Source organism: Syngnathus scovelli, chromosome 1 (genome assembly GCF_024217435.2).
Source record: "Syngnathus scovelli strain Florida chromosome 1, RoL_Ssco_1.2, whole genome shotgun sequence".
Taxonomy (NCBI): Eukaryota; Metazoa; Chordata; class Actinopteri; order Syngnathiformes; family Syngnathidae; genus Syngnathus; species Syngnathus scovelli.
Genome location: NC_090847.1, coordinates 6,257,802 through 6,283,764, shown reverse-complemented (window position 1 = coordinate 6,283,764; position 25,963 = coordinate 6,257,802). Strand labels below are relative to the sequence as shown.

Below are 25,963 nucleotides of genomic sequence, written 5' to 3'. Positions count from 1 at the left end.
CAATAAAGCAGACTTGGACTTTTTTGACTTTGACTTTCCACCCATGGTATCACTGTCAATCCCTTGTCCTTACTCAACTCTTAATACATTCATGTGTAAATGAAACATCAGTGCTATGATGCTGCTCAAGTTGCTACTAACTATACAATATTGGAAAGCAGAATAAACTAAAGTATATTGCAGCTTACTCTAACTGTGATTAACATGTCTCATTTTCATTACCTAACGATGAGCATGGGCTTTCCCTAGTTAGCAAATTAAAATAATCAAGCAGTTTCAAAGTACATTATAGCAAAATAAAATAATATAACATAATCCAAAACTGTGTGTTGCTGTGCTTCAGAACAAGTCTTCTTCTAATCGATGATTTTTTAAACTATTAATTTACTATGTTAGGTCAATCTGACTTTGGCACCATCTTCTGGTGAAATTTGGAACGGGAATGGAGGTTTACTGGTTCAACCAACAAATTCCCCTTTACCAATTTAACAATAGTTAATTTTGAAGAACTAACTTTTAAGTAACCCCTACTCAGGCCCCCTTCTTCAGGTCTTCCATGTCAAGCTTTGAAATTTGGAATTTCATCTTAGCCAATTCGTCTGGGCCAAATCCAATACACACTCACGCACCATCTTTTACCATCCTATCCACCATGTAACTCGACAGTACCCAAGTTGGTCACCGGACCTAGCCTAGAGCATCCATTTCACGTCTTGAAGAAACAAACCAGAACCCAAAGAGGCTGCAATAAAGACCTGGATAAGCATTTGAAGTGAAGTATGCAACAGTCTGATGAAGTAAATGAATCTCAGACTTGGAATTATTGCAAGTAAGAAATGATGCTACCAAATGAACAATTGATCCTGCCGTTCTACTTTTGTTGTACATGACAACGCAGCTCCCCTACGCTACTCTTTTTGGCCTGTAGGTGTCGCAGTCTCCTCATACCGGGCTCACGCACTATTGGTTGGCGACACGGATAGAAAATTCTTGAAGCCTCTCGCCTCATCTGCCGGTATACCGCATGCTGCTGTGCTCAGCTTCATGGAACAAGAACAAGGGTAGACCAACGACAGCCGCTGAGTGAAATCCTAACCCTGTAGCTACTAGGTTCTCATTTTACGCAGAACTGTACCGCTGCCCTTCTTGGTGTATTTGTTCTCCACAACACTATCCCGTTAGCTTGTTTTAAGATGTCAGTTGTTGGATTCGATGTGGGCTATTTGAACTGCTATGTAGCAGTAGCCCGTGCCGGTGGGATCGAAACTGTCGCCAATGAATACAGCGACCGATGTACACCGTAAGTATGAGCGATGACTTTACTTCAGTGTCGCCTGCGCCTAATAACAAATCGGGAATGCTCGGGAATTCACCCGTGTTCATCATCCTCTTGTGTGACGCTAACGATGCTAACACGGCGAGTTAACAAGCTAACGTATTTTACAACAGGAAACAGCATGTGAGTGCTACGGCTAATGCTAGTGACCGTCGTGAGTTTAAACAAAACGACCCTGCCTTTCCTTTGTGCATAAAATATGATTTTATTGCAATTCAAATTAATAAGGTAATGTCGCGTCAATGTTACAGAATTTATTGTAGAATAACGAAGCGATTTATTCCTCATGCCTACGGGCACTGAAATGCGCGTGATTGGGAGGAGGCCGCCATACACTAGCTGTCAAAACGGCTTGGTCATTTAATTTTGCTTTAGTTTAGCTTCCAAATCACAGATGAGACGCTATTACACCGATACACTTCAATCCCATTGCATGAAACACACTGAAATGCATCAAGTAAATGCTTGTTGCTTGTGCCATAAAGGAGGGCGAAACGGATTTGTCTTCTCTATTTATAGAGCATGCGTTTCTTTTGGACCACGGAATCGATCAATTGGTGCAGCTGCAAAAAGCCAGGTATGATTTTATTGGAATTGGTACTTATTGTCTTGATAACAGCATTGTCTCTGTTGTCTCTCATTTTGACAATGAGCATGTTTAGAATGTGGCATGGTAATATCAAGCAGAATGGCAACATGTGTTCACTCACTTAATTCAAATCTTTGTGGTTGATCAGGTTGTCACAAACTGCAAGAACACAGTGCAAGGCTTCAAGAGATTTCATGGACGAGCGTTTTCGGATCCATACATGCAGCGCCTAAAATCCAGCCTGGTCTACGATGTTGCACAAATGCCCACGGGGACTACTGGAATCAAGGTAAGCATATAGTGAGGAAGTTCCTTAGAATTCCGCTTGTGCATGAAAATAAAATAGATAGACTTGCTGCCGTGACAAATCTGGCCATCATGCTAAACTGTGATAGTGTGAAAACCTATGTCAGCATAGTGTACAACTCACTAAATGGATTTTCAATTTAAAGAAACAGTCCAGTAAGTTGACTGCTATTATGTAACAGAGACTATTGAAAAATAAAATGCTTGAGCACAATCTGTTCTGGGGCACGGGTCCACTTCTGATATCACAGAATTAAGCTACTTTCCCCCTTAGTAAACAATGAAAATGGATTTAATCTTATCCAGAGACAAACTATCGCCATTACAAGACCTTTAAGTGGACAGGCAGTCTGTTAAGTAAGAGCTTAATATTATTATTCTTAATATGGTGTACAAACGTTAAGGTGAGTAAATGCTGAACAATAACATGCGGTGAATTTAATACTTGATGATGAGTTGCCTTGCGCTAAAGACGTAATGAATCATCCTATCTAACATTCTTGACTGTAATACATAAGAAGATTTAACAATGTTAGGATTAAAAGGTTTAAAGGTAAAAAGATGTGGATAGTGCATTATAAAAAGCTTATTGGGGAGGTTTCAATAACACACAGGTTTTTGCTTTTACCCTTTAGTGATGTCTTATAGACAAAAAAAAATGAACTGCTTTTTCTTACTTATAAATTGTGTTTTTGTATTATGATTATTGTTACTGCTTCTGCTATTACCAATGTTACACTGCAACATCAAATCATGCTTAGTGTATGGGGATTAAATTGTGTTGATTTGGCTTCCCCTATAGGTCATGTATATGGAGGAGGAAAAGGTGTTCAGCATTGAACAGGTTACTGCGATGCTTCTCACCAAGCTGAAGGAAACCGCAGAAAGTGCACTGAAGAAGCCCGTTGCTGACTGCGTTGTCTCTGTAAGTAGGAAAAAACAATTTTAAGGTTTGATAGAATTTCTGCAAGCATGCAAAGAGGACTGCGTGCACACTTGACTGCAACACGCCCCAAAAATTTCCTGCTGTTTTCTAGGTTCCCTGCTACTACACTGACTCTGAGAGGCGATCGGTGGTTGACGCTGCACAGATTGCAGGACTCAACTGCTTGAGGCTAATGAATGAGACAACTGCTGGTGTGTATCACTTTTTTTGTGAATGTTCTTTATGTACTGTAGGCTGAGTAGCCCAGTCGGCATTCACGATGGTTCCTCTGGCTGAATTTACACTTCTGGGTCAAGTGCCCAATTCCATTTTACTAGGGCTGAAACGAGAACCAGCCGTAGTTTTGTCTTTTCGTTCAGCTTTGTGTTAGCAGGCAAAATTTTGGATTGAAACAAGCTGCAGCTATCCCGCTACTCAAGTAAAGTTGAAGGAAAAAATACAGCTGTTTACTGTCAAACACCCAAAAACAAAAGCTCCCTTATTTCTGAGCACAGGCATGACCTCTTTTTTGGGAGTTCTCTAGATATTTCTTGTTGCTAAGATACCGGCACGTTAATATTACCTCCTTGTCAATTACAACAATTAGGAAAACAGGCATGACAAAGATTGCGATGGTCTACACAATTGTGACCATGAGTATCATATTCACGGTGTTATATACTGTAGCTTTAAACTGTACAAGCAAGCATGTTTTTTGTGCTCCTAACACCTGAAGCCCACAGGATTTTTGCCAAATGTAACACATGGGCCACTTGGTATTTATTTAGACACTCACTACAAGGAAAGAAGCAATAGCTGTTATAATCAGCCAACCTTCATTTCACCCGTTACACCCACGCTTGTCCTGCCGTGACATGTTTACTTTTAGTACATGAGTTACACCCAGATAATTCCAGTCTTTGTGTCTTTTCTGTCGATAATATTAATGATGTACCAACTGTTCTTTTGCAGTGGCTCTGGCATATGGCATCTATAAGCAGGATCTACCTGCTCCGGAAGAGAAGGCCAGGAATGTGGTTTTTGTGGACTTGGGCCATTGTGGGTACCAGACATCAGTATGCGCATTCAACAAGGGCAAACTTAAGGTTGGGAATTGTCCCAAAAAAAAGTGCTATTCGAGCTCCGACAGGCTTTTTGCATCAACAAATTCTTCCCCGTCTCCCAGGTTCTCGCCACAGCCTGCGATCCCGACCTGGGAGGCAAGGATTTTGATGAGGTATTAGTCAAGCACTTCTGTGAAGAATTTGGCAAGAAGTACAAGCTGGATGTGAAGTCAAAGCCCCGGGCTCTGGTCAGGCTCTACATGGAGTGTGAGAAACTGAAAAAGCTCATGAGCGCCAACTCCTCCGACCTGCCACTGAACATCGAATGCTTCATGAATGACATAGACGTGTCGGCAAAGCTCAACAGGTACGTAGATGAAGTTTCTTTGTCATTAAGTCAGATGTCATCAAAGGTGTCATTGATTATTCCTCCTCTCCCCTGTCACAAGGGGTCAGTTTGAAGAGATGAGCGCGGACCTTTTTGGTAAAGTGGAGCCTCCCCTGCAGAGTCTTCTGGAACAATCCAGTAAGCATCACACTGTTTAATTCTTTTATTATTTATGACACAAGTACCGTCCTCTAATTCTTTTGCTTGTCTCTGTGTCCCTCAAGAACTTAAAAAGGACGACATCTATGCAGTAGAGATTGTGGGCGGAGCTTCCAGGATCCCAGCCGTCAAAGAGAGAATCAGCAAATTCTTCGGGAAGGAATTGAACACCACGCTGAATGCTGACGAAGCAGTGGCCAGAGGAGCTGCTCTGCAGGTATATCGCACTTCCTTCCTTTTATTGATTGACGCACGTTTCTCATGCTCAGCATGAATTTTGGGCCGAAACTTTTTCGACACAGAAACAATAACATTTTTTGGGTTAGTCTTACTAATGCTACAATTGCGCTCTTAGTATCAATTGGTCAATATTTGGAATTAGTCTTTCTTTTTATTTGAAAACTGAGGTTCAGATCACCAAAGCAGTTTTCCCCTATATGAACGTGACGACTTTGCCTCCATTGCAACATGTGACGACAACGCTCCTTTCCCACAGTGCGCAATCCTGTCACCCGCCTTCAAAGTGCGCGAGTTCTCCATCACTGACGCTGTTCCATATCCTATCTCCTTGAAGTGGCATTCTGCTGCTGAGGAAGGTGTCAGGTAAAACAAACCACTTTTGCTCCATCTTTTCTACTCTCCAGTCTTTATGTATTGTAGCATTGACGCTTTGACATGGTTTTGTTTTGTAGTGATTGCGAGGTGTTTCCCGTGAACCACCCAGCACCTTTCTCCAAAGTGTTGACGTTCTACCGCAAAGAGCCTTTCTCTTTGGAGGCGTACTACAACAACCCCAATGCGTTGCCATACCCTGACCCGACCATCGGTAAGCAACTAGAGTGAAGCCTCTAAAGTCAAACACATTTTTTCTGGGAAGTTGGTTGACCTTTGCTTTGTTAATATTAATAATTTTCCCATATATTAAAAATCGTCCGTTCCAGGGTGAAACTGTTGCTGTTTAAAAAAAAAAAAAAAAATTCAATTTTCTCCCAAACAGGTCAATTTCTGATTCAAAAGGTTGTTCCTCAAGCTTCCGGCGAGAGTTCCAAGGTGAAAGTGAAGGTCCGAGTCAACATCCACGGAATCTTCAGTGTGTCCAGTGCCTCCCTGGTCGAGGTGATCAAGTCAGATGAGCCAGAAGAACCCATGGAGACGGAGCAGGTCAATGACAAAGACGGGGAGGTAATAATGACATCAATACTAAACTTTATGTAGTGATGGGAAAATGAAGCTTCAAATTTGCTTCATGAACCAGTGGTATTTTTTTAACTCTCTATTCAGCATTGGGCTAAAAACACACAGACGTGTTTTTTTAAACCCCTTTATTTAAGCCATCAGTGCCATCTAGAGGAGTCAAAAATGCAATAACTGGTTCATGAAGCAAATTTGAAGCTTCATTTCCCCATCACTAACTTTACTGCCCTTGTTAGCTGCAATTGGATTTGTGCTTGAGGGGCTTAAAACCATGACGTCTTTTGCTTTCTGCAGAACAAGATGCAAACTGACCAGGAGGACCAGCAGGATGAGGGAGATGGTCAGAAAGAACAAGAAGAGAAGACGCCACGAGAGAATGAGAAGATGGAGGTGAATGCAAAACAAATGTATTGTTTTGAACAAGCATGCACGTCAGGAGTGAATGAGTTTGTAAAAGAATCTAATTGCGATTAGACTACCACAGAAGAGGGCAAAGGTGAGAAGAAGTCTGACCAGCCACCACAAGCAAAAAAGCCCAAAGTCAAAACCAAAGTCTTGGATCTTCCCATTGAAAACAGCCCACAGTGGCAATTAGCAGACGACATGCTGAATCTTTTTGTGGAAAACGAGGTACTCACAGCATGGATACATCGTCAGCACAATTTGACGCTCATTTATTGACACAAAGTGGTCTCCCCACAGGGTAAGATGATCATGCAGGACAAACTGGAGAAGGAGAGGAATGATGCCAAGAATTACGTGGAAGAGTATGTGTATGAGATGAGGGACAAACTGCAAGGCATGCTGGAGAAGTTTGTGAGCGAAGCTGTAAGTTGGCATTCCAGACCACTTGGGTGAGCATCAATGAGACAAGGTGTTCCTAATGCGAAATAATATTTTCTATTTTCAGGAACGGGATGCCTTATCATCAAAGTTGATGGATACTGAGAACTGGCTGTATGAGGATGGAGAGGACCAACCTAAGCAGATGTACATTGACAGGCTGGCAGACTTAAAGGTCATTTGCAGTTTAAATCAACTCTTATATTGCTCTGTCAAATCACTGAAATGATATTTTGACTTGTCTTGAAATTCCTGCAGAAACTGGGCCAGCCTATTCAGGAGCGCTACACAGAGGCCGAGGAGAGGCCTAAAGCATTTGACGAGTTGGGGAAACAAATCCAACAGTACATGAAATTTGTTGATGCATGTAAAATGAAAGTAAGCATATCAAAGTGTGGCTCACCTTGCTGTAGCCCCTAAAAATGTACTTGATTGTCATCTGACTTTGAATTTGTGTTGCTCAGGAGGAGCAGTACGACCACATAGATGAAGCCGACGTCACTAAAGTGGACAAGCTGGCCACTGAAGCCATGATGTGGATGAACAGTGCCATGAACCAGCAAAGCAAGCAGAGCTTGATGATGGATCCCTCTGTCAGAGTTAAGGAAATTCAAGAAAAAACCAGGGTGAGAAGCGCCATCCGTTCTGCACAGTGCTAAAGAGATAGGTTCATGAGAAAAGCGCACAAATAGACATCTCATGAGGGACTAATGAATCAAATAAAAAAAGTTTTAATTTTAAGCCCCTCAATTATCAAAATTAAATTAATCAATAGGGATGGGTGAGTACCAATATCTGGTAAAGACAACGTTTTCTATCGCTGTAAACGTGACAGAATTTCATTTTATTTATTTATTTATTTTTTAAATTGTGCTCCTTTGTATGTGAACTTTTCCAGGAGCTATTCTCTGCCTGTAACATTACCGTGACCAAGCCCAAGCCAAAGGTGGAGCTGCCTAAAGAGGACACACCAGCAGAACAGAACGGGCCCATGAACGGGCAGGAGAAGGCTCAGGAAGAAAGTGCAGACAAGGGAATGGGCGAAAACACGGGCAACGCCGCTTCGGAAACGGAAAATAAGTCGGAGATGGACCTTGACTGAAGCGTCATCAAAGCTCCCAATTTTGGCAGCTGGTCGATTGAGATTGAGTTGCTGTCTTGCGTGTGTTATCAGTGCAAGTGGAATGTTTCAGGAAATGCACTTATGTCAACAGCAGGCAGAGTTTTTAGCACACTAATCCCAGCTGTGGGTGGTGGCTCTGTCTGATGCCGTGGCATCCATCTCTCTTTATTTTCCCCCTCGATGACATCATTCTGAAGGCAGCTGCAATAAGCCTGTTTGACGAGCGCCATCATGATGGTATTTATTTCTGTTCTGTGCCCCATGTTCTGGTCTGTCACAATATGATTTTAATAAAGGTATTGGAAATCAGTCCCAATTCTTCAATGAGATTTAAACACTAAACTGAAACGTGCTCTGACCGACCGCATTTGTGGTGTGCTAAATCAAATGTAACCAAACACCACGGTCTCAATAATTCTGCCTTTAAAATTAATATGGTGCTTTTAATGACACAAGCAGAATGGAATTCATTTAACAGTTTTTGTGGTCTCAGTAGTCGAGAAGTGCACTATCCCATCGAGTCGCTTCCTAACTTTTGGGTCATGTTGGTAATATTTAGGAGAAAACTTAATGACAGACTGTATTAAAAACATCCAGTGATGATTAATTGCCTAAAAAAGTCTGTGCTGATTTATCAGAATTTATAATTTGCCTCACTCCAAAAATACCTTACAGTGCGCTTTGCCGTGTGGAAAATGACATCACCAACGACGCAGGATGCCTATTTGTAACACATTGAGGTACATCTTTATAATACTGCAATTTATTTTTATAAACCCCTTGAGAAAGATAAACCTCTTCACAATTTGACAAGATTTTGATTTGATTTCTCAGTAAAGTTCTTTATTTTGTTGTGACGGCCAAGAGGGGGCCGAGTTAGTATCTTAACTCATCTTTGGCACAGTTTTGTAACATTTGATTTGTGTGAATGAATACATAAAAATCCGTGGACTACATGCACTACAGTATAATTCATATAACCGATTTTGAATTTTTTGTAGAAACATATCTGACGGTTTCACTAGGCTTTCTGCACATCAGTAGTTACTAATTATAACGTAAAATAATGTCGAAGCACTTAAGCACATCGAGGTTTAAATTTGCTCGGATGACAAACCTTTTTCTGAAAGTACGCACGTCAATTTTACAAAAATATGAACGTCTCTATGATTACGCAATTTCCGCTGCAAGTTCCTTATCCATCCGCCACTGCGCACATCACATGATCAGACAAATGGTACACACTGAGGCAGTTGCAATCCGCCGCAACTGTTTTCTTTACGATCTTTAGTGACAGTACAATAGATAAAGTTTTTTTCTTTAGTGTGTTTTGAAAGTTGTATGCATCTTCTTTTGTAACTCGTTTAATAGCATATACAATAGCAATCGTATTTGGAACGTACATACTGGATTGGTTTACGCTTTGATGAGTCTAAAGTCTGTTGTAGGTGTGTTTTGTCCTTAGTTCCGTCCAGGTTAGCTTTAGTATCTGGTTTTTATTTTTCTTATTTTTTTTTCCATTTTTTTTACAAACGGGAAAATGAAACTGATTATCCTTAATGACTACGAAGCGTCAAGCGAGTGGGCTGCAAAGTACATCAGAAATAAGATTTTACTTTTCAAACCTGGCCCAGACCGCTATTTCACTCTTGGCCTTCCTACTGGTGAGTATCTTCATTCCTAACCTCGCTATTTTTTAAATTCGACATTCAAGATGTATGTGGGGTTTTTTTTGTGAGAGGGGGTTATAAAACCAGTGAGCAGCCCAAGCGTTTTTTTTTCTTTGCTTTTTTCAGGAAGCACTCCCTTAGGCTGTTACAAGAAACTGATTGAGTATTACAAGAAAGGAGTAATCTCTTTCCAGTATGTCAAGACGTTCAACATGGATGAATATGTGGGTAAGTTATCACTCTTAAATAGAAACAAATTGTGCCCTCCCCCTCAAAAACACACATATAATTTTACATTGTTAATAAATTTACATACATTGACACAATTTACAGCAATTACCAATTGTCTTAACGTTTGTGACTCGGTTTTTGTCAGTGTACCCCAAGGATGAAGAACGAAAACATGCTTTGTGGACCAAAATTCTTCCAGTTGAAATTCACTCAGCCCACTCAGCCCCCAAATACTTCTGGGTCAAGAGCTTATGGAACTAATTAATGCAAGTCCTCAGAAAGACATTGAAAGCATTTCAACTTGAGGGTTCTGCATTTCATATGCTTGCTCAAAAGTGACTCTTGCTTTGGAACTTCAGACAGCATAGCTGCAGATTCATTGAGTAGCTAAATTAGCCCCACTGTTATGCAACAGTGCAGCAGAAGTGCAAAATGCCTTTCACAGACATATTTTCAGAAATATGCTGCTAGTGCATTGACAGTAGTGCCTTGACTTACGACCGCCCAAACTTCAGTTATTTTTTTTTTTGTCTTGTGAGCCAAAAACAAATATGCTTCAACTCGAGTTAAGTAAAACACAAAGGTGAACCACAGTTGCTGATGAACTTTCAAGCCATTATTGAATGGGACAAACAGTCAAACACAAATCCAAAATGATAACACATGCAAGGAGTACAAAGCCTCTTCAGTCCTGGTTTTTATGGCTACAGAATGCAGAGTCTGTAGATTAGTTTTATAATCCGTCCGTCCATCCATTCATTTTTAACAGTGCTTATCCTATTCAGAGTCACGGGGTAGTTTTATAACGTACATATAAAACACATGCCTAGGAGCATTCAAATAGAATATTTCCATATTGCAGATTTCGCTTATTGCAGGGGTGCTCCGGGATGTGATGGAAGATGTAAATCAATTATTTTAATGTGATTTGCTGAAACCCCCCAAATGCAGGACTTCCCAGAGATCACCCCGAGAGCTACCATTCCTTCATGTGGAATAACTTCTTCAAGCACGTCGACATACGAGCCCAGAACACGCACATCCTTGATGGCAACGCTCCAGACTTGCAAGCAGAGTGTGACGCCTTCGAGAAGAAAATAACAGCGGCCGGGGGCATCGAGCTGTTTGTCGGAGGTATCGAGCCAAGCTCAGATTAAGACCGTGTGTTTACGACAGATCACATCATGACATCATGTCACATCACACAATCATTCCGTCACCTCAGGAATCGGGCCGGATGGCCACATCGCCTTTAACGAGCCGGGCTCAAGCTTGGTGTCGAGGACCAGGGTGAAGACTTTGGCAAGGGACACCATTGTGGCCAATGCAAGATTCTTTGATGGAGACCTCAGCAAAGTGCCCACCATGGCCCTGACCGTTGGAGTGGGCACCGTCATGGATGCAAAGGAGGTTAGATCCAAGAAGGGTGTCAACACATCCTTAATATCTCGCTAAAATGCAAGAAGACAAGATATGTTTGCTTTGCTCCACAGGTGATGATTCTTATCACTGGAGCTCACAAGGCTTTTGCTTTGTACAAAGCCATCGAAGAAGGCGTGAACCACATGTGGACCGTGTCTGCATTCCAGCAGCACCCACAAACTGTTTTTGTGTGTGATGAAGACGCCACGCTGGAACTGAGGGTTAAGACTGTGAAATATTTTAAAGGTGATATTTAATCATACCGTTGCCTAAGTGTATTGCTGCCAGACAATATTCACATCTGAATATGGAATCATATGAAAAGTTGTTATAGCAATCTTTTTTATGCTTTTGTGGAATTTATGACGCTTGTATATATGGAGGGCTCACGCCGATAAATGAGGAACAACACTTAGCTCAAGAAGGGTGTTCGTCAAAATCCCCCTTTGAGTACGGTTACTGATTAGAATCTTATCAACGGTGCTCCATCAACAGTGCTCAATAACTTGAGCCAAGTATAAAGTACAATCTGGGTGTAAAGTAACTAGACAATAAAACTTGGTCATAAAATCCATATTCTGATTTGTGATACAATGAGCCCTTGAAACATTTTTTTATGTGGGCAGCAATATGCCTATGTACAACATCAGTCAATATGAATTTCAAAGTGCTTATTCTTCTTTTGTTTTTCTCTCCTGTAGGGATGATGTATGTGCACAACAAGCTGGTAGAATTACCCGATGTAGAGTCCAAGACATAAGGATGCTTTGTACAATTTTTGGGATCATGCATTAAAAAAAAACAAAGAAAAAAACGTTCCAATAATTCATGTATTTTAGCAGTAAAGCATGGGGCGTGACTGGGGAAACAAATCATTGGTTGTTACTGCTGTTGCACATTTATAATAAAATGACATTGGTTATTACTGCTGTTGCACATTTATAATAAAATGATTCACAATCTTCTTGTCCCTCAACTCGTGTTACCTTTAGTTACACCAGGAACTCTTCATTATCTGGACTGTACAGGAAAAAAAATGAGGAGATGGTTTATACAACTCCAGTTGATAACCTCAGGCTGCCTACTATTTTGAATATCAGACAATGCAACTTGTGATGTTGAGTTTGTTTCCAGATTTGTGCTAAATTCGATTATCTGTGACGTGACAACAATCGATCGCAAATTTTCCGAAAGCCATGAAGGCATCATCAGACCGAGTTGGAGGCGCTCATGAAGGAAAAAGGTGGCCGATTAAAGGCAGCGTAACAGCCCCTCGTTCATCGGCGAGGGCCGTTCTTCTTCAACGTATTTTGCCCTCCTGGTTCGGAAGAGGTTATTTTAATCAACACAAGGCGTTTACGATGGCTGAGCAAAACAGCAACGTCAGATATCAAGAGGTAAAGTCTAGCTCAGCATAATCAACCGACGCTAGCCTGATATTTGTTCCCGCTAGCTTAGCCTGTCATTAGCGATAAGAAACGCGTCGCATTTGATAATGTTTCGCTTCTATTGGATTGTGCACAAAACACTTGAAACGCATCACGATCCGTGTATCAAGCGCATTTGACTACATATTAGCACCATCATGCGTCAGTTAGCATTAGCTGCGTCTCGCTAACCACAACCCAGTGTTATTTTCCAAAGAAACAACTTGAAATGTCATTCATCAACAATGTCATAGAATACAAACTACACTGATTTAAGAGCATAACATCTTGCAACCATATCAATCATTACCATTGAGCGAAGTGGGGCCTGACTAATATGGATTTATTTTATATTTTTGGGCCAATTATGACATTTGGAAGAATAAATCTGATTCACAGAAAACACATTCATCGGTAGATTAATTCAAATATAGAAATTGATAACATTACCAAGTTTTGTTCCTTCAGTCTTACAACAGTAATGATATGAAATGCAGGCAGAACATTTGACAGTTTTGCAGTACATTGTCCTTCACTAGCTAGATTTTAGATGAGAAACACTGCCCTTTGTTTGCATTTCATCATGTTTATCTTGTGTTGTAATGTGCAATTGTGTAAGTAACCAAGAAAGAGCAACAAGATAAAAACAACTAAGACAATTGGCCAATTTCTAAAGTTCTAATTACATTTGATTAAATGAGCCAGCCGCTTAATTGGTTGAGCACCATTAACATGTCAACCGGGCGTTTGTGTGTTCATGCAATGTTTGTCCTCAAATTTAGTTGATGAAATTAACTCTGGTCAACAAATCATTACATATTATAATTAGAAATTCTAGTTAATTTTTATAGATGAATTTGTTTGTGCTGATTTAGAATCTGCCCAATTTTTTTCTCTAGCGCATCAGGTGTTCATAATGATGCAATAACTATATAAGATGTAATACAGTTTAAGTAGCATTTATGAATTAAGAGTTAGGTTTAGCAACAAGTGGACTATTTTATGAAACATCATAGCTATAGACAAAATCTATATTGCGCTTTTACAGGTAAAACCTCTCAAAAACATGATGTGCTAGAAAAAAGTAGATAATGAGTCAAAAATACCTTTAGTGGCACATAAATCCACCTCTGATTAAAATTTGTCATTGATCATCTTATCCATTATCTATTCAAATGTCACGATTATAAGTAAAATAATTTTCCTTATACTTGTTTCAGTTGAAACAAATGAACATTATGCACTTTAAATATTGATTTGGTCATTATCCTGTTGATCGATATTTGACGCATTCCTCTTCATCAGCATGTGGAGCTTTGGCCCAAAGCGGGGTTTGGTATTGACACGTTGTTCCTTATCACTCAGCTGGTGAACGAGGAAGAGCCGCTCCCGACATCCGAAGAGGATCCTTCCCAGGATGCGCCACCGCCCTACACCAGCGTCGCAGCAGCTAATGCAGGTTCGGGAGCTTTCATCTGCCTCATCTCATACGTATAGTAGACCTCCAAGTTGGTACGGGTGCGACTCAATTAATCATGCTATTGTGGAACAGTTCAATTCAGAGTAGATTTCTGATATTGTGCCGATTTACTTAACACTTGCATTGAAATTGCTGCGTGTAGGCCAATTCATGTCTGATTTCGGTGTTTAATTGTTTTTCATGTTATTTAGGTGTAAATTGTAATTGTTATAATTTGAGGGAAACAAAAACATATTTTTCTGTGTGTGTGTGTGTGTGTGTGTGTGTGTGTGTGTGTGCGCGCGTGCGTGCGTGCGTGCGTGTGTGTGCTGAATCTTTAAAAAGACTGTTTTTGAGGTTCCCATTTTGAATTGAACTACTAAAATTTAGTGCATTGTCCTTGATATTAAAACTTTGTTTCACCTATACAATAGGAATTAGTCATCCATCCATCCATCCATCCATCCATCCATCCATCCATCCATCCATCCATCCATCCATCCATCCATCCATCCATCCATCCATCCATCCATCCATCCATCCATCCATCCATCCATCCATCCATCCATCCATCCATCCATCCATCCATCCATCCATCCATCCATCCATCCATCCATCCATCCATCCATCCATCTTCTTTCTCAAGGACAAATATTTGTTCACATCCACTTGAATTTTTCTTACTGTGATTAATGTGCGAAAAATGGATGCCAAATCTCCACCAGTATTGGAATTGGTGGACAGACCATACTCCGTTGTGTTTGGGCAAAACACAAAGGCGGCCGCTGGATGACAGCCACATGAAAGTCTTGCCTTGAATGGAATGGACCATTAACAGTAATGGATGCATTTCACTCTAATGTATACCTTCCCCCCCCCCCCCCCCTGTTAGAGATTTGCTCACTCCAACTTATTTTGCAAGAACGAAACAGGAGACAAGCAAGTTCTTTTAGACACCTGCAGGTGGAGAGTCCATTCGTCGCTGTCTGAACAGCGATTATCGAATGAAGTCTGAACTCTCCTTCCTGCAAGGGCATATTTATTAGGAGGAACAAAGTGGGGGTGGGAGTGGACAGGTTTGGTGAACCCCCGGCCTCTGATAAGATCAGAGCAGGGGGTGTTTTACACTATTGTGGGAAACAGACTCTGCATTGTGAGGGCCAGACGTGATTGATTTAATTATTACATTGTGAGGGCCAGACGTGATTGATTTAATCATTACAGTCTACATTCCAACGTAATCATAGGATCAAACTAACCTGAAAACCCTAACATCTCCCTCCTGATTTATCATATGATTATGCCACCCCAAACAGCAACGATAAGCAAGAAAAAAAACATATATACGTATAATGAAGAAAGTAGAATGGTAAAAATAAAAACAACAAACAATGATAGCAACACTTTCCAGTGAAGATGAGGCATTACCTCAACACCCCAGATCAAACTTATTGTGTAAGCGAAAAACCTGCTGGCCAGATGTTATTAGCAGGAAAATTCTTACACGGCCCCGTCGCCACAGGCGGCCAGAATGCTATGAATAACAAAAAATAAAAAGAAAAACATAGAAACAGTACATCATTGTATCCATCACTTGCGAAGCATTTTCGATGGTCAAATCATCAAGTTTCTGTAAAACATGCTCAACAGAACAGCATCTACGCAATCCACGTGTCATTATCGTCATCACATCCGTCATCTCTAAGAAGTTGTATATGAACTTGGGCTACAGTAGAGGACACAAACTTCGACACAGCAGACTTCAAACATGGGATAACGCAGGTCGTAAACGAGCACAACACCACCAGCACAACAAGCACAGGAGACAGCAATTTCAAAAGCAGTTGCCACCAGTTGCCAGAGAAAAACCACGAAAAGAAATCAAACTGATGTGGGACCTTGTCATTAGACATGGCCTGCTGTAAGTTCTTCAGTGAATTCATGGCGTCGTTGATGTGGGTGTCATTTTCTCCTGGTATGTATGTGCAACAGGAAGTCCCAATGATGTGGCACACACCACCTTGTGCTGCCGTCAACAAGTCCAGAACCATCCTGTTTTGCAAGACCATCAGTCTGATAGCCTGAATCTCTCTATTTTGTCCATCGTTGACTTGCAGCGAGAGATTCACAAAGGATTGAAAACGATAGTTCAGTGTCTCGATGAAAGCGATAGTTTCCCAACCCCAATCTGAGGGAAGAGCGCAAGGACAACTTTGTCTCCGGCAGACCATACTTTATGGTCCTCTGGAACGTTCACACCCCAGACAGGGTCATGAGGGTCAAAGGTTGTAACTGCTCTGCGTCGACGTCCAGTAGAGTTACGTGCTCCTGTCAACAAATGGTGTCATATCCTGTAGGTGTGGTCTGTCACCCACACTGGTGCACACACTCCTGTCCAGTTGGCGGGCAGCATCGGATAAACCTTGTGACCACAAAGCCACCAGCCATTCTGTATGAAGTATGTTCCATTCGATGGTGTAGCCATGTTGGTTGGAGCCCTTACACCTTGAAAACGGCTCTCTCATCCTGGCACACAGCGGTGATGTCCAAAGCTCCCATCCAGTTTCCTCCTGGAGAGCAGTCGTCGTTAATGCATTTGTGGGTCCTGCAACCTTGGGTGCAACATGTGTAGTCAGCAAGACTTGGAATGCTCCCTCCCGTCGTGGCTGGCCCAGTTCCTTCCTTTAATGACCTCGATGTAGACCCAGTCTCCTGGATTGATGGGGTTGTCGACCTGTGAGGAGGAAAGATCAAGCGGCAGTAAATTTGTCTTTGACACAGTTTGAGCGTCCTGATCATATAATCTGCCAAGGACTGCTCTTCATCTGTTGTTTGCAACTCTCGTAGTCAATTGTAGTGCCCATTTAACTGGCAAATAGGAATGTTTGCGGGAAGAGTTTGAACACTTCCTAATGATTCCCTTTAACCAAAAACTATTTATGACAGGGGCGTTCCCATTTATTGCCTCCTGGTTTAAAAGAGATTGTCTTACCCATGCCTTCTTTCTCCTCACACGCTCGCACCCACACAGGGTGTGAACACACACACACACACGCACACGCACCCACGCAGACAAAGAGATTCTAATCCATCTCTCATGTAGCTTCTCTTGATAGAATCTCCTATCGGTAACTGTATAGCAGACGTTTTAGCATATAATCCCATACTCTGCTCTCTCACTTCTACTTTTTCATGTCGGTGCAGTCGTAGGTGGCCCCTATTGCAGTCATTGTCTTGTTAACTGTCGCCGTGTGGCTCCTATGCATGACTGTGTGAATGTCAAAAATTGAACGTACCTAACTTTCTGACCATCCAACCTCCACTGTGGTATAAAAAACCTTACTATTGTATTGAGTAGGTACATTGAGCAACCTAGCTTCCTCCTGACTGCCAAATGTCCTGTTCTAAAATTTATATAACTCGACCTCTACGTCTTAAGCTTGATGAGCCAAAATATAAGATCTTGCTCTTGTTTCCTACCGTTTTAGTCTATTTGTTTTATCCAAATCCGTTCAATCTCTGATTATAATCTGTAACCCTACGTATTTTTCAAATTTTTATTTATTTATTTATCAAATCTCCTCAGTTCTGTCAAACTCAGTGCACAATGAACCTCCCTTCCACTTTGAACCAAGCTTCACCAAATTTGGGAACGCCGTAGCAAGGAGTGCGATTTGGTTGTCAGACACTCCAAGTCCATATCTTTTTGCCGCACTTCACCCTATCAAGTTGGTGTTCTTTTGTTGTTGCTTCAGAGCGACCCCATCCATCACTCTTGAATGAGTCCATTGTTCAAATGAGTCAATTTTCATCATTGTGAGTTCCTCCGCTTTTCACTGTCTTTTCTCGTCCCCGAGGATGTTGTCTGTCCTCCGGAGTGTACTTGTCCTCCTCCAAGCACAACAGCAGTCTTTTCTTGTCCTTCGCCAAAGGTCAAAGGTGCTTCAGAGCCAGGCACCATTTTGTGGTTGTTCACGGCTGCAGGCGAAGACTCGGATTGGGTTTCAGGGGCCCTGACACTGAGAATGACAGGCTGGTTTGAACACTTGTAAGACTATCTCCAAATGTAGCTGCTTCCATCAATTTGCTGGTAATGTTTGTTTACCAAACTTCAAATTCTCCTAATAACAGAGGTCTCGTTTTTATATCGTAAATCCTGCAACTCATCCTATTTTTTGAGCTACATTTTATCTATCTATAGTTCCAATTTAATCGGACAGTATGTTGTCTTCAGTATCATTATTGAAAATCAACTCATCGAGGTCTGCTTTCCACATCAAGCCCTGATCTGTATGTCTTGACCTATCACATGTTATTGTCATGCTTGCTCAGAAATGTGACTTAGAGTATGGTGCTGTGAATTCTCAATCTCCCCAATGAAATTGGATCCCACCTCGTAGTTCTTATCTTTCTCATGTTCCTGTTAGCCTGCAATTGTCCAAATCAAAAATGTTTTCTTTTAACTGTCTTTCTTTTGAACCTCTAAATCTCTCGTGTTGCTAAACTATCTACACCAGAACAAAAAATTTACCACAATATAACACCAAATGTATTCTAAAATTCATTGTCATAAAGTGTTGTATTATTACTATCTTCCACTATCTGTCCTAGTCCTACTCACTCCCCCCCTTCTGAGGCTTGGCAACGCCCATGCCTCACACCTTGACAAACTTTTTGGGAGAATGCGTTCTTTACTACATACGATTCCATCATCATTTAATTTGACTTTCTTTCCAAAACGCTTCTCAATTTCTCAGTTCACACATCTTCTACATGTGTTACTGGTTCTCCAGTTTTTTTTCTAGTTAATTATCAATCCAAAAGCTACGTGTTTCTTTCTAACATTCAACCTGCTCAAAATCATTCTTTCATCAAAGTCGCTCTACTAATTTTCCATAGTAGTTGCCAACAACTTCAACCATTCAACCTGTAATTTCTTTTCATTCAGGCTATCATTCATCAATGTTCATTTGCATCTCACACGCAGTCTCCAAAAAGGAGTCTTTCTATCACATTGGTCCCAATTCATCCAAGCTCACCACACAACATTCATATATCATTTCCAACTTAGGTTTCCTGGTAGAGCAATCCACCAATTCAAAAAAACTTAACTACAACAAACAATTGGCAAATTAATCTGAATTTTTTTCTTTGTTTTTAAATTTGAAGAACTCAATCTCTCAGATTTAGCTTGCATTTAGAATTTTGTATAATCTTATAACACAACCAATCAATTATTCCTATTAAATGTAGCATTGCAAAATCTTAAATTCACAATTTAGCTTCTTCCAATTCTTGAAAGCATGTTCTGTCATTTTTTTTCTTCAAATTTCTCATGTGGGCTCGACACTTAACATGCACTAGTGTGGATTAGTTTCTGCTTGCAAACAGATTTCTTTTTCCTCTCATTTTTATCTTTACTCCATACATTTTCTTCCACTTCAGCATGTATTGCATACAATTAAGAAATCTACTTGCCATGAACTTCTCGTTTTAAAGAAGAGCAGAGCAAGAGATTTACCGTTCTTATTTCCCATCTTAATTTTAGTAGCTTAAGGTTTTACAATTTTTTCAATTTTTTTTTCTTTGAGGATCCTCAATGCAGGTTTAAATTGACCTTTCAACAAATTACTAGCCTGTTTTATCAACGCTAGAACTGCTTTTTAGTCATTTTATCCTACCAGTCACACACTCAATCACACTAACTCCAGCGCTTTTTTAGGCCTCATGGCTCGGACAAACCAAAGCCGTATCTCATAGCTCGGATAAACCAAAGCCGAATCTCATAGCTCGGACAAACCAAAGCCGTATCTCATAGCTCGGACAAACCAAAGCCGTATCTCATAGCTCGGACAAACCAAAGCCGTATCTCATAGCTCGGACAAACCAAAGCCGTATCTCATAGCTCGGACAAACCAAAGCCGTATCTTTAGCGCTTTAACTTACTTGTCCCCTGGTTCGTTGCACCGCCGGATCCCGTCAATCCACCTCTGTCAGACGAAGGCAGACCTAAGATGCTGGCCCAGCGAAGAATTCTCTTCCCAGGACTTTCTTTTCCAGGTCCTCCTAATGGACGCTGGCTTGTCGACAATGCAGCACGTCCTCCTTCGCCGGTCAGATGGTGGGTATGAGGATCCCGGGTTTCGGCACCAAAATGTTAGAGATTTGCTCACTCCAACTTATTTTGCAAGAACGAAACAGGAGACAAGCAAGTTCTTTTAGACACCTGCAGGTGGAGAGTCCATTCGTCGCTGTCTGAACAGCGATTATCGAATGAAGTCTGAACTCTCCTTCCTGCAAGGGCATATTTATTAGGAGGAACAAAGTGGGGGTGGGAGTGGACAGGTTTGGTGAACCCCCGGCCTCTGATAAGATCAGAGCAGGGGGTGTTTTACACTATTGTGGGAAACAGACTCTGCATTGTGAGGGCCAGACGTGATTGATTTAATTATTACATTGTGAGGGCCAGACGTGATTGATTTAATCATTACAGTCTACATTCCAACGTAATCATAGGATCAAACTAACCTGAAAACCCTAACACCCCCTTTTCCTCTCTGCTCTGCTTTTAGTAAATTACCATTTACAGAAGGTCCTCGATTGCGGCTAATAAGATGCTTTGAGGTTATGAGCGATGCTAGTTTGCGACGTAAGAATAAGTTCCAGCAATCCATCCATTTACTGAACTGCTTCTCCTCATGACTGTTAAATGCATACTTTCAGCAAAATGAACAGTTTCATGACAAAAGAGCTTTCTCCTTGCCAGCTTTCTTTGAATATAAGGAAGATAGCGGCAGATTCCCCAACCCTCCGTCCTACAGCGTGGCCACCACTTTGCCGTCCTACGACGAAGCGGAGCGAAGCAAAGCGGAGGCTGCCGTCCCCCTCGTCACCGGAAGAGTCACAGTACTTTCTTCGCTCCGCTCATTTGTTCGCTGCTGCATCGCTTAATCAACTATTTGCTTGCAGGAGGATGAATTTGTGGCCCGAGACGACTTTGAGGATGCCGACCAGCTGCGGATAGGCAATGATGGCATATTCATGCTCACTTTCTTCAGTAAGAAACTTTCTTCAAGATGGCGTCAAAGCACGACTTTGATATTAGGGCAAATGCGTCTAAATGAAGCTCCTCATTCTACTTCAGCATTGTCTGTTGACGGCAAAATGACGTGAGACAAAACTGACCAAGTTAACATCTGCATGCTACTAGAACTCTTAGGAAGGCGCAAGATCACCGGTGTCATACTCAAGGCCCAGGGGCCAGACGTGGTCCCCCATACCTTTTTATGTGGCCCTCGAAAGCAAATCATGTCAACTTCCACAATCTTTCACAGCAAAACAAAATGTCAGAGTTCTGAAGTGTTTTTGTCTTTCAGTGGCATTCCTCTTCAACTGGATCGGCTTCTTCTTGTCCTTCTGTTTGACCACGTCAGCTGCCGGTCGATACGGAGCCATTTCAGGGTTTGGCCTGTCCCTCATCAAATGGGTTCTTATCGTCAGGGTGAGAAATAGTTAGGATTAATTATGTATGCTGACTGTAGCTCGTGTTTTGATTGGTTAATGGGCTGCTTTTCGTAGTTTTCCACCTACTTCCCTGGCTACTTTGATGGCCAGTACTGGTTGTGGTGGGTGTTCCTGGCCTTGGGTGAGTAAAAACTAAATTTAAAACTGTTTTTTTTTCTTCTTTTAGAGAAAATGCTAGCTACGCTTTATCAATGTTTGCATTGCAGGCTTCATGCTGTTCGTCAGAGGCTTTGTCAACTACTCCCGAGTGCGCAAGCTGGCTGATCCCACCTACGCCAGTCTACCCCGAACAAGGGTGCTCTTCATCTATTAGACCGAGGTGAGTGTGTCTTGAAGTCAGGCGGGAGTGCAGACCGACATTTTCGGAACAACTAAAAAAATCCTCACTTCATGGGAAAGCCCGCCAGACCACGGTTTACGGTTTGTACTCTCGCGACAGTATATGTGCGTATGAAACTCAAAAGTACATTTTCCACATGTCCTCTAACACGAAGAAGTTGTTGAAATATCACTTTTCCTCATTAAACACAAATTATTCCTGTGTGATAATTACTGTTTTCTCAATTCAGCTGATCGGATGTGGAGGCCAAGGACATGACACGACGCAGAAATCAAGACGCCTCTGTAGCGAATGAGCCATTTGAGGAAATAGTCGACATTTTGTTTGCCATTGTATTCTCAGAAAGCGGTTAGCAGTACTCGTCCCTCAGTGTAGTCAGTCATTAGCGACGCATGTTAGCTACATCTTGTGTGTAACGTTTAATAAGTGATGCCTTATTATTGCTTTGCTAGAATTACAAGCATGACTCTTGCTCTCTAAGGAGAGGCTGGAAGTCACAACAGGTTTTCATGATTCAACATGCGCCATATAAGCATGCAGCTCACTCACTTTATAGCGCCACCTCATGGTTTTATTGTGACTGTTATGTAGGCTCTGTTCACACACTTGGACAGCTCCGCCCACATAGCTCACTCAACTGTTAGCTTGAGGGTTAACAGTGTTGTCTCCTGCCCCAAGTGACTCATTCAGGGCATTTTTTCTCTCTCCAAGTAACGTGGACAAAAGTTTCCGGGACACAGGATGTATGTCCCAACAGTGCAGTGTTTCCCAACCTTTATTGAGCCAAGGCATACGGCACCAAAACAGAAAAATGTCACAAAAAAGTACAGATTAAATGTGGCTTCTGACATCCAGTGGAAGAGCATTTACTTGTTCTGTTTGCCACTATATGTTACTAGCATCGACTGATGAATGTATTATTTGTGGTAAATAAATATCTTTCAGACCAGTTTAGTGGAATTGTCTAGTTTTCTGTGGCACATTAGTGGTTGGGAATCACTGGTTCAATGTACATGCTCGTAATGCATAGTTTGTGCAACTCAGGTGCAGCATCCAAAATTGCACCCTTGTGTCATGTGGTTATTGGCCATTTTGATGTTTATCCATTCAGATTAAATATTTTTAGTCTTCAAAATGGATTTAAATTCAGTGTGAGATGTTAAAGAACAAAATTTAGGCTCACCCAATGGCAAATGAATAAAGTTAATCTTCTGAGTCATTTGTTAATGGCATCACAACAAACTGGGAAGTATTTGCCACTTTGTTATTGGATGCCTGCACTTGACTCTCAATGCAACTTTGTTAACCTTGTGATCTCGTTTATCTTCATGTAATTGAAAATGAGCATGGCCAAGGTGCTTGCATCCTGTGGGTAGCGCAAGAACTTTATCAAAGAATGTCATATGCCGGCGCACTTTGACTGAGGAACCATCTTTTGACCTCAAGTTTAAGTCTGATGAATATTCTGATTTGCATGTCAGAAGGATTCTCCATTGAAACACAACTGTTTTGTTTTTAGCCTTAATGATTTCACCTTCAATTGAAATGGAAATTATTTCAACTTCACTGTCACAGATTTGATGCTCATTTAAAGTGATGTAGAGTGACATCTATGAGGCTTTGTTGTCCTGACGCTGTACGGAAGGGAAGACCTAGTTCAATAAATGTCACGATGATATGAGTGGTCTTGAGTTCCTGTCGGCTAAGGCTACAAAAAGGCACTGTGGTATACAGCATATTTAATCGTTATCCCTTTTCCCAAAACACTTTCAAATTAGGCAGAATAAGGTTAGAGGTTACGAGAACTAAAAATGAGTATTATGCAATTAACAAAATGACCACCAGGTAACAGTATATTCAGCAAGATTGCTGCAGTATTCGTAGTATATTTCTAAACTCTTTAGTAAATGTCTATTTATTAGATTGACATTTCACACGACACATTTTAAGAAATTATTTCATATACAGGACATAGTCTTAATATATGAACACTTTAAAAAATAATGCGTCATCTATATCTGACCAAGGTGTTTTTGTGAGCAGCTACCTGGTTCGCGTGTCTGTCACATACTTTGTATTAAATATTAATCAGTTGTATTGGTTAGTGAACAGCAAGAACACATCCATCCATCCATCCATCCATTTTCTGAACCGCTTAGTCCCCACGGGGGTCGCGGGCGTGCTGGAGCCTATCCCAGCCGTCATCGGGCAGTAGGCGGGGGACACCCCGAACTGGTTGCCAGCCAATCGCAGGGCACACAGAGACAGACAACCAATCGCACTCACACTCACACCTAGGGACAATTTGGAGTCTTCAATCGGCCTACCAAGCATGTTTTTGGAATGTGGGAGGAAACCGGAGTGCCCGGAGAAAACCCACGCGGGCCCGGGGAGAACATGCAAACTCCGCACAGGGAGGGCCGGAGGTGGAATCGAACCCACACCCTCCTAACTGTGAGGCGGACGTGCTACCCAGTGCGCCACCGAGCCGCCAGCAAGAACACAAGTAATTACAATTATAAAGTAATAAACTGCTGTTAATGTCGAATGGTTAGCTTCACAGAACGGCTACTAGATGACAGGTTTTCATTCGATCAGGTCAATTTTTGATAAGCATATTTGGGTGAATGTTTCAATCCAGCCGGCGGGGGAGGAAGAAGATGGCCTTTCGTCCAATGTCAGTTCGGGGACCCAGCTCAGGTTTCCCATTTCTCTTCAGCGCCACATCAGCGTTTCTCCTGATACTTCTGGGACTTGTATGTGTTGTAGTTGTTCTTCTCCAGCCTCTCCAGAAAGTGACACTCATCATTTACAACAGGCTGAGAGAAATAATACGAATGAATGAAAAAAATCATTAGTCAAATGTTATCCTGTAATTACACATGAACTGGAATCATATTGACTTACCGAAGCATACAAGCGACCCTCCTTGTTTATGGCCAAATATCGTTCTGATTTTTGGCCTTTGATCACCACCACACCTGGAGCCACAGCCGTGAGCTGCATAAAAGCTGAGAAAAATATTGAGAAAATAAAAATACATCCATCAATCCATTGTCTGAACCGTTGGCGCGCTGGTGCCCATCACAGCTGATATTAATAATAAAACATAACACATTACATTACACAAAAGTATTTTCGAGTTGGCATACGTAATTGATGAACTCGTCTTAAAACACATTTGTATTTTTTCACTTTCGAGTCAGTGTGAGTCTGCATTGTTTGTGTGTTTTAATGTTAATGTATTGTATTAAATGACTTTTTCTCCAATTTGGTACTTTGTCATCATTTTGTATGCAGGTACTGTTTTGAAAGTGTTCTATAAATAACGTTGGGTTCAGTAATTAGATCACTAACTTTGCCTTACAAACTGCTTGACTGGTTATGACCCTGTCTTTTTCAGGAACCCTGTGTGCTTTATATGATATCACTAGCTATAGTAGCATAAAGAAGTCGAAAGATGTCTATTAGACGTCAAAATGCTCGCAGGGAATCCAATGCAATACTATTAAGTTATCAAGTCAGTCTTGGCTCGTGCTGTCAGCGATGTTTTAAATTGGTTTATAACTGCATACATGAAGCTACTTTAAATATTTATTTAAAATAATGTCATGTGTAATCGTTTTTAATAATAAAACAAATTGTAATAAGCAGTAAAATATGCAATATTGTTTTAGTATAGGGTTTCAGTTGGATGTTACAGGTATATGTAATGTACATAGAGTCCATTAACGCCTCACCCTACTGTAAACCTCCGTGTCCCTCTGGCCGTGGACCGTCCCGTCGGGGAGAATCTGGAGGTGATGTCCGCCGCTCATGCAGTACAGTCGGGTGGATGCAGATGTTATCCTTCAGCAAGCAGAGGAACGGAAATGTCAACTAAAAATGCTTTTGAGTGTGCATGCGCGGAAACACTTGGGATGGACGCCCGCCCCGGACCAGTGAGTCCCCACTAGTGTTGGC

The 25,963-nt window shown here is 41.4% G+C and overlaps 4 protein-coding genes and 1 long non-coding RNA gene across 5 annotated transcripts in view; 3 read left to right on the top strand and 2 right to left on the bottom strand.

The window, feature by feature from the left end:
- Positions 1–982: 982 nt before the first annotated feature.
- On the top strand, positions 983–8,236 carry hspa4b (heat shock protein 4b). The gene is made up of 19 exons (XM_049746904.2): positions 983–1,300; positions 1,856–1,913; positions 2,074–2,214; positions 3,034–3,156; positions 3,269–3,368; positions 4,129–4,262; positions 4,343–4,587; positions 4,670–4,746; positions 4,833–4,984; positions 5,264–5,370; positions 5,460–5,593; positions 5,765–5,949; positions 6,256–6,351; positions 6,436–6,591; positions 6,664–6,789; positions 6,872–6,979; positions 7,063–7,182; positions 7,269–7,430; positions 7,703–8,236. Exons 1-19 carry the CDS (start codon positions 1,194–1,196, stop codon positions 7,904–7,906), a joined length of 2,535 nt encoding a protein of 844 aa, XP_049602861.1. The 5' UTR covers positions 983–1,193; the 3' UTR covers positions 7,907–8,236.
- An 898-nt stretch (positions 8,237–9,134) lies between these two features.
- On the top strand, positions 9,135–12,212 carry gnpda1 (glucosamine-6-phosphate deaminase 1). The gene is made up of 6 exons (XM_049747234.1): positions 9,135–9,591; positions 9,724–9,825; positions 10,780–10,962; positions 11,054–11,238; positions 11,322–11,496; positions 11,952–12,212. Exons 1-6 carry the CDS (start codon positions 9,468–9,470, stop codon positions 12,008–12,010), a joined length of 828 nt encoding a protein of 275 aa, XP_049603191.1. The 5' UTR covers positions 9,135–9,467; the 3' UTR covers positions 12,011–12,212.
- Positions 12,213–12,441: 229 nt separating this feature from the next.
- ndfip1 (Nedd4 family interacting protein 1) lies at positions 12,442–23,678 on the top strand. Its single transcript, XM_049747247.1, has 8 exons — positions 12,442–12,647; positions 14,043–14,136; positions 20,903–21,042; positions 21,106–21,193; positions 21,513–21,637; positions 21,715–21,781; positions 21,867–21,979; positions 22,230–23,678. The coding sequence occupies exons 1-7, from the start codon at positions 12,447–12,449 to the stop codon at positions 21,971–21,973; spliced, it is 822 nt and encodes a 273-aa protein (XP_049603204.1). The 5' UTR covers positions 12,442–12,446; the 3' UTR covers positions 21,974–21,979; positions 22,230–23,678.
- Positions 15,633–19,410, bottom strand: LOC125984964 (uncharacterized). The gene is made up of 2 exons (XR_007487172.2): positions 16,642–19,410; positions 15,633–16,464 (listed from the first exon to the last, which is right to left on the bottom strand). It is a non-coding gene; the product is annotated as an uncharacterized lncRNA (long non-coding RNA).
- A 1,108-nt stretch (positions 23,679–24,786) lies between the features above and the next one.
- Positions 24,787–25,963, bottom strand: part of nr3c1 (nuclear receptor subfamily 3, group C, member 1 (glucocorticoid receptor)) — a 51,162-nt gene continuing 49,985 nt past the window's right edge. Inside the window, exons 9-11 of the transcript XR_011086535.1 lie at positions 25,741–25,849; positions 24,908–25,011; positions 24,787–24,819 (exon numbers count right to left, since the gene is read on the bottom strand). The gene's annotated coding sequence lies outside the window, so the exon portion shown is untranslated. The remainder of the gene's footprint in view (positions 24,820–24,907; positions 25,012–25,740; positions 25,850–25,963) is intronic.

Excerpts from the sequence above, each read along its gene's own strand:
- hspa4b (XM_049746904.2), top strand. The coding sequence starts at position 1,194 with ATGTCAGTTGTTGGATTCGATGTGGGCTATTTGAACTGCTATGTAGCA. Across the intron at positions 3,369-4,128 it reads AATGAATGAGACAACTGCTG|TGGCTCTGGCATATGGCATC; the intron begins GTGTGTATCACT and ends GTTCTTTTGCAG. Across the intron at positions 5,371-5,459 it reads GCTGCTGAGGAAGGTGTCAG|TGATTGCGAGGTGTTTCCCG; the intron begins GTAAAACAAACC and ends TTTGTTTTGTAG.
- ndfip1 (XM_049747247.1), top strand. The coding sequence starts at position 12,447 with ATGAAGGCATCATCAGACCGAGTTGGAGGCGCTCATGAAGGAAAAAGG. Across the intron at positions 12,648-14,042 it reads GCAACGTCAGATATCAAGAG|CTGGTGAACGAGGAAGAGCC; the intron begins GTAAAGTCTAGC and ends CTTATCACTCAG. Across the intron at positions 21,194-21,512 it reads ATTCATGCTCACTTTCTTCA|TGGCATTCCTCTTCAACTGG; the intron begins GTAAGAAACTTT and ends TTTGTCTTTCAG.
- gnpda1 (XM_049747234.1), top strand. The coding sequence starts at position 9,468 with ATGAAACTGATTATCCTTAATGACTACGAAGCGTCAAGCGAGTGGGCT. Across the intron at positions 9,592-9,723 it reads CACTCTTGGCCTTCCTACTG|GAAGCACTCCCTTAGGCTGT; the intron begins GTGAGTATCTTC and ends TGCTTTTTTCAG. Across the intron at positions 11,497-11,951 it reads GACTGTGAAATATTTTAAAG|GGATGATGTATGTGCACAAC; the intron begins GTGATATTTAAT and ends TCTCTCCTGTAG.